Raw genomic sequence first — 20,764 nt, 5'->3', positions numbered from 1 at the left:
ACAGTTTCATTTTGGGTTTTATAATTGTTTACCAGTAGCTTGGCCATCACTTTGAAATTTGTCTCTACTTGATCTTGAGGAAATATCATAAATTATACAAAATTTATAAAAAAAACGGCATGGTAAAAGTTGTTTAAAAACACAGTGTGAAACATGGTCATCTTAAAAAAATACCAAACATGTGCCATTTTTTAAACATTACTATTAGGGGTCCAATACCTTAAACAGGTTTGTACAATAAATTAAGTTAAGTGAAATGATAACGGTAGGTATAGCAAATCATATTTCGACAAACACGAAGATATTCATGGTCAAACTGTCATTTTTATACAACAATCGTGAAATAACCGGTTATTTAATTAATATTTAATACTGTGTATATATGCATGTATTTATGTATTTACATTCCGTCTGGCTTTCGATTTTAAGATATATAATTCAATTAGCACGAATAGAAATGTACTTCTTTAATAAGACTCTGATTCATTTGGGAAGTGGCAGTAACATGGGGAGAACAGGTTTGTTCTGGTACAGAATCAAGGAACATTTGTTAGGTTAACTGCCTGCCGTTACATAACTGAAATAGTGTTTAAAATGGTCTTAAACCCCAAAGCAAATAAAAAATACTATTTAAAGGAAAAACATTATTCAAACTTGTTCTTTTTCATGTTTGTTTTAGGCATAGCTATAGGAAATAGAGATCAATATATTGCACCTTTACTAATCCTACCTGTTCTGAATTACGAAAGTTCTTCTATTGTGACATTTTGATATAAGCAAAACTTATTATCTGCACTATAAACTACTTACTGGTATTTCATTTTATTATCGGCTTGTTAAAAGTTGTTGTTTTTTATCATAAGGAAGCTGACAAAATCATCTAAAGCTGGTTTTAAAGGGTAAATCAAACACATGAATAATTCCAAAATGTCTTTGTCGAGCAAAAAGGTATGATATTGTGTTTTAAACCGTTTTCATTTTCCACTCAATTGTATATTTGCAAGGGAAGTAAACTAATAGATAAATACTGGCCTAAGACAAGAGTTGTAATTCTTTGCAGTTTTGTCAATGATGTTAACATAACTGTCATAAATTCCGTCCGCTTCGAGTGCGGGAGGTCGTGGGTTCAATCCCCGGCGCGTCATACCAAAGACGTAAAAAATGGTACTAGTAGCTTCCTCGCTTGGCGCTCAGCATTAAGAGGATAGTGCTAGGACTGGTCAGCCCGGTGTCAGTATAATGTGACTGGGTGGGGTATCATGCCATGTGTCTACGGCGTGATATTCCAGTGAGGCAGCACTATAAAGTTGGGCATTGTGCTCACTGCTACAAGTAGACACCGTCGTTTATATGACTGAAAAATTGTTGAAAAAGACGTTAAACCCGAACACACACACACACACACACACACATAAATTCCGCATTTGTAAACTCATTTTTTGGTTATTTCAAAGACTAAGAAATCAATTTCCAAACTTTATTTAATATATTTCTATGTTAAAAATTTAAGTTCTTATCGTTATTTGCCCTTACAATAAACCGACCATATACACTTGAGGTAAGGACCCGTCATCCGCCCCCATCCGCCCTACTCCCCCCGCCCCTGGATACGTTTAGTGAATATGTTTTAGCATTTTAACATGTATTGAGCAGAGGCACGCCTGGTAAACAACAGAGCTACCTCTTTCAGAGGTATACGGTAAATCGCTCTGTCGCAACTTCCGAGCTAGTACATGCCAACAAAGGTGAGTGGCATCATATTGTTTGTATTTTTACAAGCATTGTATCGAATATCAAAAATCGAAGAATGGTAGGCGATGTAGATTTGATTTAACTTTACAGAGAACTTACAGTTCGCTAATTTATTCTTGATTTGTGGTCGTAGCGATGTTTACCAGCAAGCTGAATTAGCGGTGAACTGGGCAGTTTCGTCATGAAAGCACTTTCATTGTCACATGTTTGCATTTTAACTGATATCAAGAAGCAAATCGAGTAGGCGTGAGATAGCTGTAAGGTTTACAATGTATTTGGAATAAAATATGTACCAAAAATGGTAGACGAGTAGAAAGATTCACTTTTTATTGTGAGAGACGGCTCTGTCGCCAAGGAGATAGTCATGTCGCCAAGGAGATAGCTCTGTTTTCATAACAGAGGTCTGTGTTTACGTCGGCCTCTTTTGATATATTATACAGTCACTGTTTCATTGAACATACGTAAACGACGTTATTAACCGTTTTGACGTTACAAAGAATTACTTGGGGTGTTTGGGCTACAGTTTTCATAAATCATGTCGTTCCGATATTTAAAGAACTATTTGATATAGATGTGTACATAATGTTTATTCAATTAGTATATCAAAACAATATTACACAAACAAGAATATACACATACATATGTCAGTGTGTGTGTGTGTGTGTTGTTCGTTTTGTCCTGATGTGTAAGCTTTGAGTGTGTGTGTGTGTGGTGCACGCGTTTGCGTGCTGGGGGGTTCGTTTTGAGGAGGCTGCGCTTTTGGTGCGTGGCATTCCCTGTTTGATATTTTTCTTTGTTTCTATATACATTTGCAAGTTCATACACCTATATACAAACTAGTTATGACGGCTGTGACATTTCGGCTAGACTTTACAATTTTCACGTGTTAGATTAAATTTAATATTCAACATAAGACTGATGCACATCCATTTGCAGACAATTGTATGTACTTTCTGACTGTATTCGAGTTTTGTGAAAAAATACATATTTCTTTAAATATTTCAGCATGTAACAGCTTCGGAATTTTATTTTTTTTGCATTTTTGGACACGTGTAACTTCGCGGCTAGATTAAAGTATACATATATTAAACGCCAAAAACCAAGTCATAACAGGACAGAAACTTACTAATTCAAAAGAAGAATTTATGTACATTTTGTCGATTTGGAAATAAATATTATAGACAGCATACAATAGTTTACGAAAATACAAACGTTTTAACAAACCCGGTCGCGGAAAGAAATAAAATCTTACGTTTTCAGTTGTATTTGTCTTTTTCACATAAATTTCAGTATATTTTTTATACAAAAATTATAATACAACTCAGATGTTAAAATATATTGCTCCAAGAAAATAAAGGTGTAAAGTTCCTTAAATTGGCCTAGTATTCCGTAAAATGTTTAAACCAAGAAGAAGTGTTAAATCCAAAATGTAAACTAGAAGAGCAGATAAATAACTGGTAAGTTCATATTTATAGACAAGCACCAAAAAAGCTACAATCTGATTGGGCTATGACAATTTCTAAAATATGTAAAACTTTTCTAATCAAATGCAAAAAATAGAACGAAGTTCAACGTCATCCAAAACCAGTAACATAAACATAAATTAAAGACAAAACTATACTTTATCAGTATATTTCAAATTACAAATAACTAATTAAAGTGTCAAAGAAATTGCATAGAAATAACACATTTTTCTCAAAAGAAATCCATTATGGCCTCCAAATTAGGTCTTCACATCTAAGGGCCATCAACACATAACAAGTAAAGTAACGTCCTTTACATATCAGTAAAATTTCAGCCCTGAAATATATCTGTAATATTTTTATCAACTCATTTTCATTGGTCAGTTCTAGTCATCCAAGAAATTGTCTAGCAAGATGTTTATCATGACTATTCAAAAGCTACTCAATGTCATGTCCTCAAACTCTGCATACATCTTAAGATGCATATTAACAACATATAGAAGATATAAATATTCTGGCAAAATATACAATGTCCATTAGGAGCAGGTGTTTCAGAAAATATATATATATCTTAAGCAAAACCTAGATTTACCACAACAGGTTAATCTTGTATGGTGATGATATTTTTACGTGGTTTCATGTCATTCAGTAGAAAAACATGTACATTTCCTTGATCATTTTGCGGTTGGGAACGCAGAATAACCCGCATTTGAAGAACAATAGAAAAACAAAGCAGAGGTGTCTGTCTACACGTTCAAACTATATTAGGAATGGTTTATTTTCTTACAAAATCAACTACTTTTATGTAGTCCAAGTCTTTACAGCTGATTATCATTTTTGACTCATCCCGCGTCAGACACAAACAACAAGGGTTTTTTAATCCCTGTTTTTGCGTAAGAAGTTCACTAACAAATGTTCCATCTACGGTTATCTGCATGATATTGTGCGAGTCAAATCCACACACAAACATCTCATGTTTTCGATTGCAGCAGACAGAAATAGGCGAAAGCAAATTTTTATCCTTGAAAATTGTCTTTACTTTGAATTCTCCCATTTCCATTACGCTTACTCCAAGAGAAAGATCAGCAATGTAGACTTTGTTTGTTGATTTATTATATATTAAGTGGTTTGGTACAGACACATGTTCTAAACTTTGGCGATGTGGACTGAAACCAGTTAGTGCATTAATTTGAATTTGACCTAGGCATGCCAGAAAAAGTAGACAACACCCTTTCATGAAAGCAATTCCTTTGCAAGGATTGTTAACTTGAAAATATCTTGTCAATAGCATCGGTTTTCCTGTCGATATGAACTGAATTGTATTCATACTCAAAACGGAAATAGCAACCTCTTCCAAACCTTGATCTGTACATACTTTGCATACAGCTCCTGGATTCCCTGGTAAATCCAACCAGTCCTTCAAAGTGAAGTTACTATCTAATCGTTTTGCTTTTCTGTTGTTTTGGTCTGCTAAAATGATACTTCCGTCTTTTAGTATACAACAGCCCGAAATATAACATACATCTGCGTCATTTGGGGCTCGCACGCAGTAATCGTTTTCATCATGTAGATGAGTTATTTCTTCACACCCGGAAATTTGTCCAAACAATGTTAACTTTTCGAACATGTTCTGCATCTTTCCATTTTCAACAATAATGAGGTTTTTGTCTTTGTTGTATAAACGGCTTTCTAAAATAATTGCCTCGTTTTTATGACGGTTTAGCCGCTTCATCAATATGAATGCATCAGATTCTTGGTCGTTTTCCACAGCACGATCGAGCATTCCGGACTCTTCTTCCAATAGTATGCGGATATCTTCCAATTGTTTTGCATCAGCTTTCAATGAGGAAGAATATACTGCACTCTTGTTGTCAAGATCATTCTTTGCCTTTGCTTCCATAGCATTCAGCTGAAGATCTACAGTCCGTCTTCTTTTTTCAATTATTTGAAGAATACGAGTTTTCTGACCTTTAATCTTTTCAACATTGGACAATTTCGCTTTCTGTGTTTTTTCCAGTCTGTTTATTACATAGCTTGAAGAATTCCTTACAGTACAGTTTTCGAAATTTTCAATAACACCATTGGCTGCAACAGGCAAATAGTCCCGTGCACAAGCGCTGAAATAAGAAAAAGAATGCACTGGAATGGTTTTAATTGAATTTCTTTTTCTCAAAATGCATTTGTTTAGAATCTGACAGCCGCAATTTTTGTTATGAAAATGAAATATATCTATTTCTTGAGAAGTGTTATTTTCGATTATTAGAGAGTTTGAGATTTCAACCTTCGCCTTCCCCTTCAACGTCTCTTGCGAAGTTAACGTATGAAGTTGAAGTTGATTAAAAATTCCTTGAGATTTCAAATTTTAGAATAAACCTTACTTCATTTAATCCGCCTATTCAATTTATCCGTAATTATGATCGTTTTTTTTTTTTTTTCGTGCATTTCGATATCAATTGTCCAAAAGCGCACGGCTTTTACAAGAGGTTTTAAAAATGAAAATTAAATAAAACATTTCAATTAATATGATTATCGCATGGATATTAGTGCGATTACGATAAAAAAGCGAAACAATGTGAACAATGTATTGCTCCAAACATTTAGATTTTATATAAAATGGTATTAATATACAGTGTACGATTGTAAATCATACATTAGAGGAAATAAAAATGATAATCATATCAACATATTTTATTGTTGATGGTGTTCTTGAAAGATGATGCAGTAATTTTTTTTTTCAAACAAAAACATGAAACACCAATTATTTCAAATGCATCTGTCGAAGTACTTTGAAATTAAGTTAAATATATGCGATAAAGCAAACACGAAAGGCATGACCATAAAATATAAAGGACAGATTCATCCGTCATGCTGTTGACTAGTATTTCATAGTTTTTCTTAAAAGCTTTTTTTCACTTTGAATTGGTACTTTGTACATCGAATTCCTTAAAAGATGCGTTTTACTTGTAGACACTCAAAAACAATGTACCTGATGAAAGTTTAACCTTTTAAAAGATATGTTGATTACATGAGTCAATATACACAAGTTATAAATACATGTAACAAGCGCATTGAAACAAAATGTAAGATAATCTCGTGATGCCATACGTTTTGGCATCATGACACTCTGCATGACTCTGTGTAATGCCAAACTCTTAGACAGCACAATATAATCGTGCCAAGTAACCATGTGACTAGCGAAACAGTCAAGAAATGTTAGGTGGAGACAGAAATTGTCGCAGGAAATAACATGTATTTGTTTTAACATACTATTTTATAAGTAAAGCATGTGCAGATCCAGGAAGTTCGGTTAGGGGGACACCAATTTTAAAGAGAGAGGGGTACGGAATCCTGTTGGGGCCATTTATAATGTCGCCGTCGCGTTTGTGGGGTCGACACACGACAACGCGAAGTGACATAGCGACATTACGAAGTGACACCCGACAATCGCAAACGACAGCGACAATCCCAAACGACAGTGTCGCGATATCCACTTTGAAATGTCGCCTTTCAAAAGCACGATATATCGCGATGTCACTTCACGTTGTCAAGCGTCGTATCGCATTGTCGCTATGTCACTTCGTAATGTCGCGATGTCACTTCGCTTTGTCGTGTGTCGACCCTGCAAACGCGACGGCGACATTATCAAACGACATGCGATAATCACAAACGACGCTCGACAACGCGAAGCGACATTTTCCAAATGTCGTATCGTATGTCGCGTGTCACGGGTTTGGGTGAGGGTCGACGCGCGACAATTCCAAACGATACACGACACGCGAAGTGACACTCGACAATACGAAGCGACATTTTCATTATGTCGTATCGCATTGTCGTGCATCGACCGGTGTTCACTTGAATAAATACCGGCTAATCTTGGTCGCATTTTTTTTCGAAAAATTCATCAATTTCCTTTTATTATTAAAAGCGTTAAAGGTAAGGTATCAAAGTGAAATTTCTTAATATAAAAGTTATTACATTAAAATCTCTTGTGTTTGGAACATTCTACAATTATTTGAAGTTAATGAAAAACACAGACATTTTCCGTACGAAAAAGTACGGAAATATTTTACCTTTTCACCGGTAGACGGGCGACATGCGATACGACATTATGAAAATGTCGCTTCGTATTGTCGAGTGTCACTTCGCGTGTCATGTATCGTTTGGAATTGTCGCGCGTCGACCCTCACCCAAACCCGCGACACGCGACATACGATACGACATTTGGAAAATGTCGCTTCGTGTTGTCGAGCGTCGTTTGAGATTATCGCATGTCGTTTGATAATGTCGCCGTAGCGTTTGCAGGGTCGACACACGACAACGCGAAGTGACATCGCGACATTACGAAGTGACATAGCGACAATGCGATATGACGCTCGACAACGCGAAGTGACATCGCGATATATCGTGCTTTTGAAAGGCGACATTTCAAAGTGGATATCGCGACATTGTCGTTTGGGATTGTCGCCGTCGTTTGCGATTGTCGGGTGTCACTTCGTAATGTCGCTATGTCACTTCGCGTTGTCGTGTGTCGACTCCACAAACGCGACGGCGACATTATAAATGGCCCCAACAGGATTCCGTAGAGGGGGGAGGGCGGTCACCCATTTCAGGGGTGGGGGTGGTTTGATGGGGTCACACCGAGTTTCAAGACCGATTTTCTTTGTAAAATGTAAGAATCAAAAAGGGGATTGATCCACAATGCCCCACTGTCGGGCTCTGGATCCGTGCATGTAAAGAATTGAGTTATCCCATACGGCTAACAGGAAACTTCTCGCATCATGATATCTTACATCTGAATTTGTCTGATACTTCAGAAGAATTGTCCGTCTTACTAGTACCATTTTATGTTTATAATTAAAATGCAACTATCGTATAATTAAAGTGTCAGACAAAAACGGATTGTTTTTATCTGGAACTGAAAATAAAATGTTCACAAAATGATAATCGCGCGTAATTATTTATTTTTCAAGTACAATGACTGTTCTGCCATGTGCCTCCATCCAGATTTCAGTCTTTGGTGCCGAGTATTGGGACAGAGTAGATGAAAAAAGACTGAAGTTTTGACTTTCGTGATATCACATCTTCGGACGTTCAAAACTTCACTTCATACGACAAAAAGGCCCATCTAGTATAATCAATACCGCCTGGGGACACAAATATGCCGTAGAAGTTAAAGTTTGAATAAAATCTCAATGCTTCTCAAAATCAGTTGATAACTTCATACTTCCAGGTTCAATTCAATGTATTTAGTTAAAATTATTAGCCATACAAAACTTCATTATTTTTATACTAATTGAAAGTGTTTCGCATCAAATTTAGTCAAATTATACATATGGATAATCGAATAACTTCATAAGCAGAAATCCTTAAACAAAGCTTTTTATTTCACATAGTAATAAAGAGAAGTCTTAGGCTTACTTGATATTACAAGGAAAACTTTAGTAGCAACGTCTGATATAAATAATATACACGCATATCGGTGACGTTTTACCCAAAATATATATGAGAGACGTTGAAGGGGAAGGCGAAGGTTGAAATCTCAAACTCTCTACTGTTTTCACATAAACTGCCTTAATGGAAATATTATTCCTCTATTGCTTTAACAGTGTTAGTGCATATATGTAATAATGAAATACATGTATAGTGATTTTCTGACCATATAATTATGCATATCATATAGACGGACAGCTGCTATTTTTGCTTTTATCACTAGATTAAAAGTCTTATAGAACTTTAAAAGGTGTATATCACAATATCATTTTTAAACTTAAGACATATCTTAAAATATCAACAATAATAATATTTTATTACTAACTGCTATGGTCTAATTAACGAATAAATCGCAGTTTAGTAGTTTCCATTTGTGCCTGAAATATTATGGCATGTTTAAATTGAATGTGTGAAAGCAAGAATGCTTCCACGCATACTCTCTCTATAGACAAAACTATGTCTATTTCATACCTCAATGAGCGATTTATATATCTCATGTTTACATTTTGTTTGATCTTTCGTTCAAATTGATTTCAATGTTCCACACTGGCAAACATTTGAAAGTATACATTTCTAAAGTGATAAAGGTAGGCAAATTTGATCTGATATTTTCATAGGCGATGTATGGCTCTGTGGCTGTGTTTGGGTGTTCTGTGCTTCCAGGAAATCCTTACCTTTTATTTTTCATTTTACTCCCATGTTTGTAAACTGTATACCTAAACTGGGTAACAACAGATTATATTCTCTTAAATGGGAATTTCTTTTTTCTATGTTAAAACTTTCGGCTTGTTTGTGCATAATGTGCAATCTGAAAATTCCATCAAGCCAATATTACCAATTTAAGCTTTCCAATTTGTCTCATTTTATAGGTAACATTTGAATTATCTCTTGAGATACTGGCAGAGTTGTATGTTCCAAAAGAGATAAAAGTAATGCTGAAATCCGGTTTCACGGGAACAACATCAAATCAGATCCAAAACACAATACCCACTTCAACCACATATAATATTCCTTTCTGCAGGAAAATCTATCGGCAGCTGCCACTCTTCCAGCGTACCCCTTCGAGACTGGAACAACCTGTCTGGAGAAATAGTGTCGGCCCGGTCCAGCTCAACTAGATAGACCTTCCAACCTCTTTCTTCGATTTTATCTTTCACTGTACCTACTCACACCATTTTTCATTTTCTCTTTCTCTAATGCGCACCGTGGCAATAGTCTTCAGACAGTTGAGGTTGGCCAATTTTAGGAATAAAAAGCTTACAGACCGGACACGAAAGTGTGGATGGTTAGATGGAATGACGGGCGGAATGACTAATCCTGTAATCTCCGAAACAGGTTTCTAACCAGCTGGAGACTAATAACCTAATATTATTACATAGACAACTGGACTTGACCACGAGTGAAAACATCATCAGAAATTGGTCATCTATTGCAGTAAACTATTCTGTTAATATTTAAGACAACCACAATACCTGTGATCCAACGAAATGCAAACGACACAACAGGGTTCGTCGTGTGTTTTACAGTACATGTCCAGTATTTTCCCGCCATGGTTTTCACAACGTAAGCTCGGTATTGAACGTCCATCTTTCATTCTCTGACCACGGCTGGCAGGATTATCTTGTATTTGATGATCTTTCATCATATCGAATTTGTTATGGTGATTTAAACATGTTTGGCACATTAATTGATTACAGTCCACACAGAATTTCACCGATGGAATATTCTTTCCATCTTTAAAACAAAGATTACACGTGAAGTAATGAAGTTCATCCGATCCATCATATCCACCCGTCGCCATTTTCGTTTGCTAAAGCCGCACGTTCCTCAAGTTTGATTAGCCAAGTTTAATCACTGGCAGAAACTGAGTGTCGCAAAAACGTTTATGAAGGAATAATTTAAATACGAGAACAGGGTCAAAATTGGCTTTATTATACCTGACTTTTGTCTATAATGATAACATCCCATTACCCGAGAAAGACGTATTTTTACTATCAAAAACATTTTCAACCTTTTTTGACACGTGACCAAGCGAAAGTGATTGTCAGGTCATGTGACCGCGCTGATATTTTGAATGTCATATAAGGGCAAATAACTGCTTCAAAGTTTTAGCCAAATCATGAAATGATTGCATCCCTTGTACACATATAGTAGTGACGTCATTATTCAATGTGCTATCTTGTTTACCTTGATGAACTCGATGATGAGGATGGTTGAATTAAATGAATTAAAAACATTTTTTTTAACTTTTTATGTACTTAATTTTGTTCGGTATAATAAAATAGATATCAAATGGCAGCGTGTGTGACATTGATATTGTCAACCCTCGAAACAGAATGTCACCACTCGGCTTCCGCCTCGGGTGACATTCTGCCCTCGGGTTGACAACATCAATGTCACATACGTTGCCATATGATATTTATATAATATATAAGTATGCTTAATTTAACATTCGTATTATAAGTGCAAAAATAGCATCTTTAAACTCAAGCACCATCTAAATATGTCACGACCTCAGCAGTCAAAGTATATAGAGAGAACATGTATAATACGGTTTTAGATAGTGATATTCATGGTAGATATTTTTATGTCGAAGACTTTACAAACGACTGCCTACAAGAAACGTACATACTCAATGAAGTATTGTTATCATATAATATAAAATGTAATTCTGTTATGTGTGGTATTGATGTGCTCTGAATATTGCCTAAAATTTGATAATTTTAAGACGAAGTTTGATAACATTTAAAACATTGGTGTAAAGATCACCGGATATCTAGTGCTGCGTTATGGCCCATAATTTAGATTCGCAATAGAACCGCTGTATAGCAAATATGTATACCGGTAACTGGATGTTTGGATCTGTCCAATATGGCCGCTCAAAACAGAAAACAATGAACAATCGCAGAATTTTCATACGTCTTTTTAAACTTCTGTCACCGAATAGTAATACTCAAAGAAATAATCGCCACACTTGTATTTAGCTTAGATATGATATCTTCTAAACTCATAAAATTATTCAATTTTGTGCCTGGTGTTCTAAAATTTCGATTATATTGTCAGTAAAATCAAACCATTTTGACTTGACAGTCGTGAATATACTTGATGATAATCTCTAGTATAAGTATACCTAATCGGAAGCTTGAAACTTTTCACCTTTCTTAAAGATTGGTGTTACATAAGCCTAAAACCAATCTAAGGGAACAGTGCCACTATCAAGAGATTTATTAAACAATATTGTAAAGGGTGGAGCTATTTCAGTTGCACATTCTTTTAACATTCTAGTTCTGATTTGGTCTTGAACTGTTGCTTTGCACGGGTTTAAATTTTCAAGCAATTTCTTAATACCATTTTGAGATACTTTTATTCTGGGTTTGCTAACAAATTGGCTAGGACCAGACCAAGATTTGGTAAACTAGGACTGGGGTCATTTGTAAATACTGAAGAAAACTGTTTATTTAAAATTTCAGACTTATCCTTGGCACTAGATTTCAAGACACCATTTTCTCTTAAGTTAGAGGAGCAACACCACAAGAGTCGTTTTTCAAACTTTTATTAAAACCCCAGAAACGTTAGGTTGTGCCATGTTTATGTTTATGTTCTTCTAAATTACAAACACTATTATTCATGTAGTCCCAGTATGAATTAAGTGTTTTCTTTTGGATAAGAGTTTTAATCTTTTTAAGGTTAGAAAACGAGACATTTTTATTTTTCTTTATTTTACTAGTTTTTCCATTACTTTTTTAAGTTCAACCATGGAAGATGATGTCTACCTGAGACAATTTTGCTCGGTACATGACTTGATACTAGCTCGTCTAATTTCTGTTTAAAGCTATGCCACAATTCATGAACACCCAATTTTTGAGGGTGGTTTAGGGTGACAAAGTTAACTTAACTTTTTTTTAATTTCTGACCAATTTGCTTTATCAGATAGTAAAAGTTTGTGTATACTTTTTAGATTAATTCTTGCAGATGATAAAAGGTCAACAAATGGTCACTAAAACCGGGAATGACTTTCACTGTTTCTGCCAAAGTGGGATTTGACAATAGTATGATATCAAGGCAATTACTAGAAGTGTTTACCATTCTAGTTGGTTCATTTACCAATTGTGTGAGACAGTAAGAATCTACAAAATCTAGAAGTTTATTGCATTCTTCTAGATGATGGGCACCTGTATTTACAGTTTTGGACTCCCAGTTTATATCACCTAGATTGAGGTCCCCACCAATCACGGTTGTGCTATTTATTTAGTCAGTAAGGCAGAGTGTACGTTCAAATTTATCTATGCACTTGAAATCTTTGTCTGGCTTGTATGCACTACAAACAAGAGAGTCCTTTTTGCCTTTCAGTTTGACATTTGCCTATATGATTTCAGAATCAGACTCTAATTCTGTCGGAGAGAAACTTTTTAACATTTTTGATACCAAAATGAAAACACCGCCTCCTGTAAACATCATAATCAGTAGGGAAAACTTCAGGGGTTTTTCTTATTTTAGGTTTAAGCCATAATTCATTTCCTTGGACCACATCTGGTTTCACAGTGGCTAACATACATAAGAAACCTAAGTCTTTCTTCTTACAGACTGACAATTGAGAAGAACAATATTCAAATGTTGTAAATAGCGATATTTATAACTGTTTGGCTTTGGTTGGCTGCTGGAGTTGGTACTGTGAGGTTTGCTGATTTGTGTGCTACAGTGTAGTGGCCTAGAATGCGGTACATCACATGGTGACTGTATAGATTAGTTGTCTGTACTAACAGATGAGAATGTTTGATCTAAGTCTAGTGATTTAGTATGATCAAAAAAAAAGAAGAATCTAAATGTGGTACTCCGCAATATGTGCACTGCCATGGTTTATTTGAATGATCTGCATGAAACTGATACATCATACTACTCAAACCTTGACATTCAGCATGAAAACAGGTATCACAGTCTTCACAGAATATGCTTCTGTCCGGATGTCATCTTACCTCTAAATAAAATGTTCCACAAAGATCAGCCCTGGCTGGACCTGATTTTGACTCGGTATCGAAAGCCAACAAAATAAGTATGGAACACAGATATGCGAGTGTGAGCCAGTTCTTGCTAAAAGGTTTCTTCCGATGGCCAGTGATCAGACTAGAGCACAGTCCAAAATAAATAGATAACTTATTGCTGGCAAAGGGTTGACCAATAAAACTGCAGAAGCGGTTTAATAATAATACTGCCCTACAAGGTGGTAAGTTTTGTTCAAACATTTTGACCAGAGTTTTCGAGTAGGTCTGACACAAGTTTCCTGACAGATTTTCATATACACTTTAAAGGAGGAATAATTGTCACTAAAGAAAGCTAAAGGTATCGATCAGTGATATTGCCTAAACTTATGTTTAAGTCATTGAACTTTTCCCTCTTATAATGCTGAATGAGATACCTGCTAACATACAAAACCAAGAATTGTTATGTCAAAATATGGGCATAACTTTTTTGAAAAATCAAAGAAGAATCATGGAACCTAAGCAAAGCATGTTTGATCATCACAGTGAAAAGTAAGTTTCATTTCATTCTTAAAAGTAGTCAGGGAAACAAACATACATACGAAAATATGTTGAAGAGACTGCATATTAATAACCTTGTGACAAAGCCAAAATCAGAGTTATGAAGCCTGTCCATTGCATTTTAGAAAAAGGTGTGTAAAGGTTTAAACCATTGCTGCTAATGACTACTGATATACCTGCGGACGGTGGCTTGACTATCATATTTAAGGCTCCCTCCTATGCATTATGCTAGCCACCCGCAGTCTCCCTTGCTGGATGAGAAAAAAGTCTTAAATGTTGTGGTGGAACAAGTGCCAACTTACCTATTGTTCAGATGAGGAAAGAAATAGGATGTACCTTAGAAGTAACACCTTTCAAGCGAATTGGGCACTAACGTTTACCGTTCGTTCGCCACTCGAACAGAATTTTCTCCAAGATCAAGAATCAACGATGCCAGGCGCTCTGACTGGCACCATCCGATATCCAGAAGATCATTGTATATTAGACTTGTGTCTGTTAGGGTTCCTAAAGATGCCCTGGCGGTGCAAGTACGGTCAGTGGACGAATTTTCAGGTAAAATTTGGAACAAAAGTCGTACTGTGCCCGTTTTATTTTAGCAAGCGCCGTCCGATCTCCTTCTAAAAGCCGGACGATTTTCTGACGATATGTTAACGGTTTCTAAGAAGCCCAAAAAATCGTCCGGCCGCCGCTTTTCTTCTCTGAAACCATTTCCGGACGCCGTCCGATGAGCCAAAACTAACTCTACCACAAGATGAAATTCTTGGTGATATATGACCTTTTTGTGTGAATTCGCAGTAAAATCCAAGTGACTTGATTGTATGCCAGCTATATACAAGTGCAATCTGATATCCCAGAAAGTAGTGAAACTTGTATCTGGTTTATCAACCTTCATACCGATCATGTGAATTCAGATGCTATGCAAAACGTAACACATACTTAATCCAAACCGTTGTCAGTTTTATCTGAAGCATTGCACACTTGGTGACCGCCTAGGTAGTGGTAGAGCGCTCGCTTCGGGTGCGGTAGGTCGTGTGTTCGATACCCGGCCGCGTCATACCAAAGACTTTAAAATAGTACTAGTAGTAGCTTCCTCGCTTGGCGCTCAGCATCAAGAGGATAGTGCTAGGATTGGTTAGCCCGGTGTCAGTATAATGTGACTTTGTGGGGTACCATGTCACGTGTGCATGGCGTGATATTCCAGTGAAGCAGCACTATAAAGTATGACATTGTGCTTACTGCTAACAGAAGACAACGTCGATTATATGACTGAAAAAATGCTGGAAAAAAGACTTTGAACCCGAACACTTCAGATTGTATTTTCTCGCAAAAGTGCTTAATTTTCGGTTGAGAGACCAATGACTGCATATTCTAAAAATAATGTTTTTCTTTCTTCCCAACAATTTTTACTGATGCTACAATTGCAAGAATTTTTATAACATTATTTAAAAGTTTCGTTCACAATCTGCGATGTTTTCTGTCGTTTATGCTTGGGAGAAGTCATATTTGACAGGGCAAAACACTGTTACCGTAGCAGATACCATACAGTGTGAGCACACTCGTGAAATTTATAATCAATGTGGGTCAAACTATCTATATTATTATATGTATTTAAGAGATAACAGTAATATGATAGCTCTCGTAGGGTAAAATATGTTGTACATACAGCGTGCTTATACAAGATATATACTACATTTCTTGCTCGTAGGCCTGAATCTTCACAAATGATATGAGAATGACATAAGTAATGTTTATCTTAGAGCAAAATGAGTTGTGTAGAATTTGAAGATATTGATCGACTTTCAGAAAAAAAAATTCTTTTACTTTCTTCTTAGTGTGTGTTTCATTTCAAAGGCTTTGTATCTATGATTTCCTTAAATTATCTTATGTTTTACCCTACCTGAAAAATAACCTCATTCCTGCGATAATTTAACAACCCTTTAAGATGCCTTGCTTTAGGTTGTATAAGTATCTTCTATAAAATTGGGTGAATATGGAAAATCGTCAATATACTCAACAAGAATATTAACATTATATATGCACCAGGAATCTGCATAGCATTATTTTTATGATAATGATAATGGTGATTATGACATCGACGATTATCTTTTCAAGCATATGTAAACAAATGAATACCTTGCGAAAGCAGGATTGATTTACCAACTATTAAGCCATGACAATTTTATTTAGTCAAAGAGAACATGGTTCCGTTTGTTCAATCATGACTTTTATTGAATCCTAAAAACCGATGCACGATAGTACGATGACGAAAATGCTATGGTGCGATGATGAAACATCGATGATACGATGTTGAAAATGTGATTGCAAGATGATGAAATCGCGATGGTGTGATGGTACGATGGTGAAATGTCGATGTAATATCGCGTTTTCATCATTGTACCATCGTATTTTCACCATCGTGCATCGTTTCCTCGCATTTTCATCGTCGTACTATCGTGCCATAGCGTTTTTACCATCGTGCCATCGCATTTTCACGGGCGCGCCATCGCGTTTTCTTTATAGTACTATCGAGCTTTCACCATCGTACCATCGTGTTTTCACCATCAAACCGTTGCTTTATCACCATCGTACCATCGTGAAAAGTGGTGGTCTCTGACCTAAAAGTGCGCGGTTGTATTTTTGGCATTGGAAAATCTTTTAAATTCTACTTTTAGTGACTATATTTTATGATAAACCGTGCAGAGATACTTTTAAAGTTATTTGGAACTTTTTATCATTCATTATTTTAATCAGATCTCCAGATTATGTGATATTTTTGGAAATTTCACCTTGATCGATATCAGTGGACGCTTGATAACGTTTGGGATCGACTTTGTGACCACGATCATATTGCTTCTTCCGTTCAAAACTAAACACTGTCAGCGACTTCCGCCATAAAGTAAATATTGAAAATGTGTTTGGCACAGTGCTCAGCAGTGCTTCTGCTGGTGTTTATAGGTAACGGTATGCAAACCTGTCACGATTGCATCACATGCAATAGATCAGATGATCGTTTACTTGATCATAGTCAGCTTCATGATGCTGTGTTCGAACCCGATTTGCTTCATTTTGACACTTGTGCATATTATGACATAAAGAATATTCTCACTGTTAGTCGAACCATAGATCAGCAAGTGATGAACCAGTATAGTATTAATTCAGCTACAATGTTATATTATCACATCAAATACTCCAGGAGAAGGAAATCTCAGCCAGTTGAATTATTTTATTATTATAAACTGCTTGCCATCATTTTGTCAGGAGACGTTGCATCAAATCCTGGCCCAATAAAGTTTCCATGTGGAACGTGTGGGCGTTCAGTTGCAAAAAACCATAGGGCTATGTGCTGCGACAAATGTGATATATGGTCACACATAAAATGTGCGGGCATCTCACCAACTGAGTACATCAGACTTGGTAACTCAGACAAACCCTGATTCTGCGATGGATGCATAAACTCTACAGAAGGCTCTGTCATTAAATCAAATCAGGATATTTCTATTGGTGAACATAATCATTCTCTCAATAGTAGTTCAAGTAGTTATCAGCAATTAGTCTGCTCCACGAATATTGAGGATAGTAGTATAAACGTTTAAATCTCAGATGATGTCTCTATCTCACCATCACCTTTTGTGGAACTCCGAGAAATACGACAGAAACATCCTAAAAAACTTTTAGTTGCACATTTGAACATAACAGCTTGAAATCCAAATTTATGGAAATTCATGAATTATTAGCTGATAAAATTATAGACAGTCTGTTCCTCTCCGAAACTAAAATAGATGCAATATACCTTGATTCTGCTTTTAATATTTCAGGCTATAAACTTGACAGAAGGGACAGGGATATTCATGGTGGAGGACTAGCCTCCTTTGTAAGATCAGACATACCATCAAGGAGAAGAAAAGATCTTGAGTGTAAAAACATTGAAAATAAAATCTGGAAAGTAGATCCCTCGGAAGCACCGAAAACAAAGCAAACAGTGAAAATTGCAGACTCGGTTTGATTGAGTCTGTTCATGAGCAGTAATGGAAAATGCAACACTGCCCACGCCCCCTAGCACCGGCTTAAGCAGTATTCAATCTTTAAATCTAAATGAGTTGAAATCAATGATCCCGAAGGACCAGAAAATATAACAACACTGAGATGAAGTCGGGGCGACTTTTTACGGCCGCCACACAGCACTTAACACCCGCTGTTGTAATGTAAATAAAATCTGGAAAGTAGATCCCTCGAAAACCTAGTTTATGAGGTAACCCTTAACAAAAGTAAATGGTGTTTTATGTGTGGCTACAGGCCACCTAGTTTAAATGCTGACTATTCTACTGAAAATCTCAGTAAATCTTTAGATAAGTGTTTAGCTTTATTTGACAACTATGCAGTAATTGGTGATCTAAATTTTGACTTGCTCTCTGATAGAAAAGGAAAACCTCTCCTAGATTTTTGTGAACTTTTTAGTCTGACAAATATTATTAAGGAAGCCACCTGCTTTAAAAATTGTAAGCCATCTCTTCTAGATGTATTTTTAACAAATTCTAAAACATTATGTGTTAAAACTTTGAATTTTACAACAGGTATAAGTGACTGTCATAATATGATTAGTACAGTAATAAATAACATGACACCAACCATTGAAAAACAAAAATGTGCTTTTAGAAGTTTTAAGAATTTTAACCCTATATATTTTAACTCTGATTTAGGAAACTCGAATGTACATGAAAGCTTGTCTCACAATAGCAGTGATATTAATGATATCTATAACTCTTTTGAATCAGAAGTTGGTAGGATCATAGATGAGCATATTCCAGTTAAATATACATACAGAAAAAAGGACCAATTGCCATATATGAATAAGGTATTAAGGAAAGCAATCTATAATAAGAAAATGTCATATCATAAATATCTAAAATATAAAAGCTCTAAAAAATGGGAAGATTACAGACAAAAAAGAAATCTTGTAAATAAACTTAAAAAGAAGTCTTTAAATAACTACTTTAAGGAAAGGTGTTTAGGTGGATGCAAATCAATTGATTTTTGGCAAACTATAAAACCATATATGTCTAAAAAAGCATGCAGTAATGAGAATAAGATAATTTTAAATGAAAACAATAACATTATTTCAAAAAATGATGAAGTAGCAGAAATTTTCAATGATTTTTTGTGAATGTGGCAAAAGATATAGGCAAGGACTTTACCTTTGATAAAAGTAACCACCGTAGCCGGAATGAAATTGCTAAAAAAGAATTCAAACAAGAAAATTTTGACTTCTCACCTACTGATCAAAATACTGTATCCAAAATAATTGATAAATTTAATATTAAAAAGGCAACTGGTGTAGAAAAAAAACTCTGTTAAGATATTAAAATTAGGCAAACCAGCTCTTGTAACTCACTTTACACATCTTTTGAATAATACAATAAACTCGGGCATTTTTCCAGACAGATTGAAGCAAGCTCAGGTTACGCCAGTTTTCAAAAAGAGTGATCCATTACTAAAGTCTAACTATAGACCAGTTAGCATTTTGCCTGTGCCCTCAAAAATTTTTGAAAAAGTTCTGTCAGTACAACTTAGCAATTATTTTGACTCTATTTTTGACCAAATTTCTATGTGCTTTCAGGAAAGGGTTTGGTTGCCAAACGACTCTATTGAAACTTCTTGAGGATTGGAAAACTGCTCTTGACTCAAATGAATTGTTGCTGCCATTCTGATGGACCTGTCAAAAGCATTCGACTGTCTGCCCCATAACATTCTCCTTAGTAAACTCAAAATATATGGTCTAACTGATAAGTCTATAAACTTAATGTCTAGTTATCTTTCATATAGGAAACAACAGATTAAAATTGGTAGCATTGTAAGTACTTGGGCTGAAATAGATAAGGGAGTGCCTCAAGGTTCCATTCTTGGGCCTTTACTTTTTAATGTTTTTATAAATGATATTTTCTACTTTATAAACAATAGTACCCTCTATAATTATGCTGATGACAACACTCTCTCATTTCACACACCAAACTATGATGAGCTCCTCACAACTTTACAAACAGAAAGTGATACACTTTAATTGACTGGTTTAGATTTAACTGTATGCAGGCTAACCCGGATAAATTCCAGGTAATTGCTGTAGGTAAAAAAACACATGATAAAGCTCCTGTTTTTAAAATCGGCAGATCCACTATTGAATGCAAAGATATTGTGAAATTACTGGGTGTTGACATTGACTTTAGTTTAAACTTTGACTCTCATATAAATAATATTTGTAAAAAGGCTGCTCAACAAATAAATATCTTAAAACGTATTGGTAAACATTTAAATAAGCTTAACAGATTGACAATATTCCATACCTTTGTGCTCTCAAACTTTAATTTTTGTCCGTTGTCTTGGCATTTCTGTTCAGTCAGTAATACTAAAAAAATTGAAAAAATCCAAGAACGTGCTCAGAGATTTGTTTACGATGATTATGATAGTTTGTATGAAAACCTACTACTTAAGACCAAGTTACCATCATTACACTTAAGAAGGACTAGAACA

General features: G+C 35.5%; 1 protein-coding gene across 1 annotated transcript; it reads right to left on the bottom strand.

The window, feature by feature from the left end:
- Window positions 1–2,390: 2,390 nt before the first annotated feature.
- LOC123528267 (uncharacterized) lies at window positions 2,391–10,712 on the bottom strand. The gene is made up of 2 exons (XM_053523881.1): window positions 10,178–10,712; window positions 2,391–5,332 (listed from the first exon to the last, which is right to left on the bottom strand). The coding sequence occupies exons 1-2, from the start codon at window positions 10,504–10,506 to the stop codon at window positions 3,991–3,993; spliced, it is 1,671 nt and encodes a 556-aa protein (XP_053379856.1). The 5' UTR covers window positions 10,507–10,712; the 3' UTR covers window positions 2,391–3,990.
- Between the last annotated feature and the right edge of the window lie 10,052 nt (window positions 10,713–20,764).

This window comes from Mercenaria mercenaria, chromosome 14, assembly GCF_021730395.1.
Source record: "Mercenaria mercenaria strain notata chromosome 14, MADL_Memer_1, whole genome shotgun sequence".
NCBI lineage: Eukaryota > Metazoa > Mollusca > Bivalvia > Venerida > Veneridae > Mercenaria > Mercenaria mercenaria.
The sequence above is the reverse complement of the archived record's forward strand: the minus strand, read 5'-3'. Positions and strand labels throughout refer to the sequence as shown.

Coding starts and splice junctions, on each gene's coding strand:
- LOC123528267 (XM_053523881.1), bottom strand. CDS start 10,506: ATGGCGACGGGTGGATATGATGGATCGGATGAACTTCATTACTTCACG. Junction 5,333..10,177: donor TGCATTTCGTTGGATCACAG/GTATTGTGGTTG, acceptor TTCTTATTTCAG/CGCTTGTGCACGGGACTATT.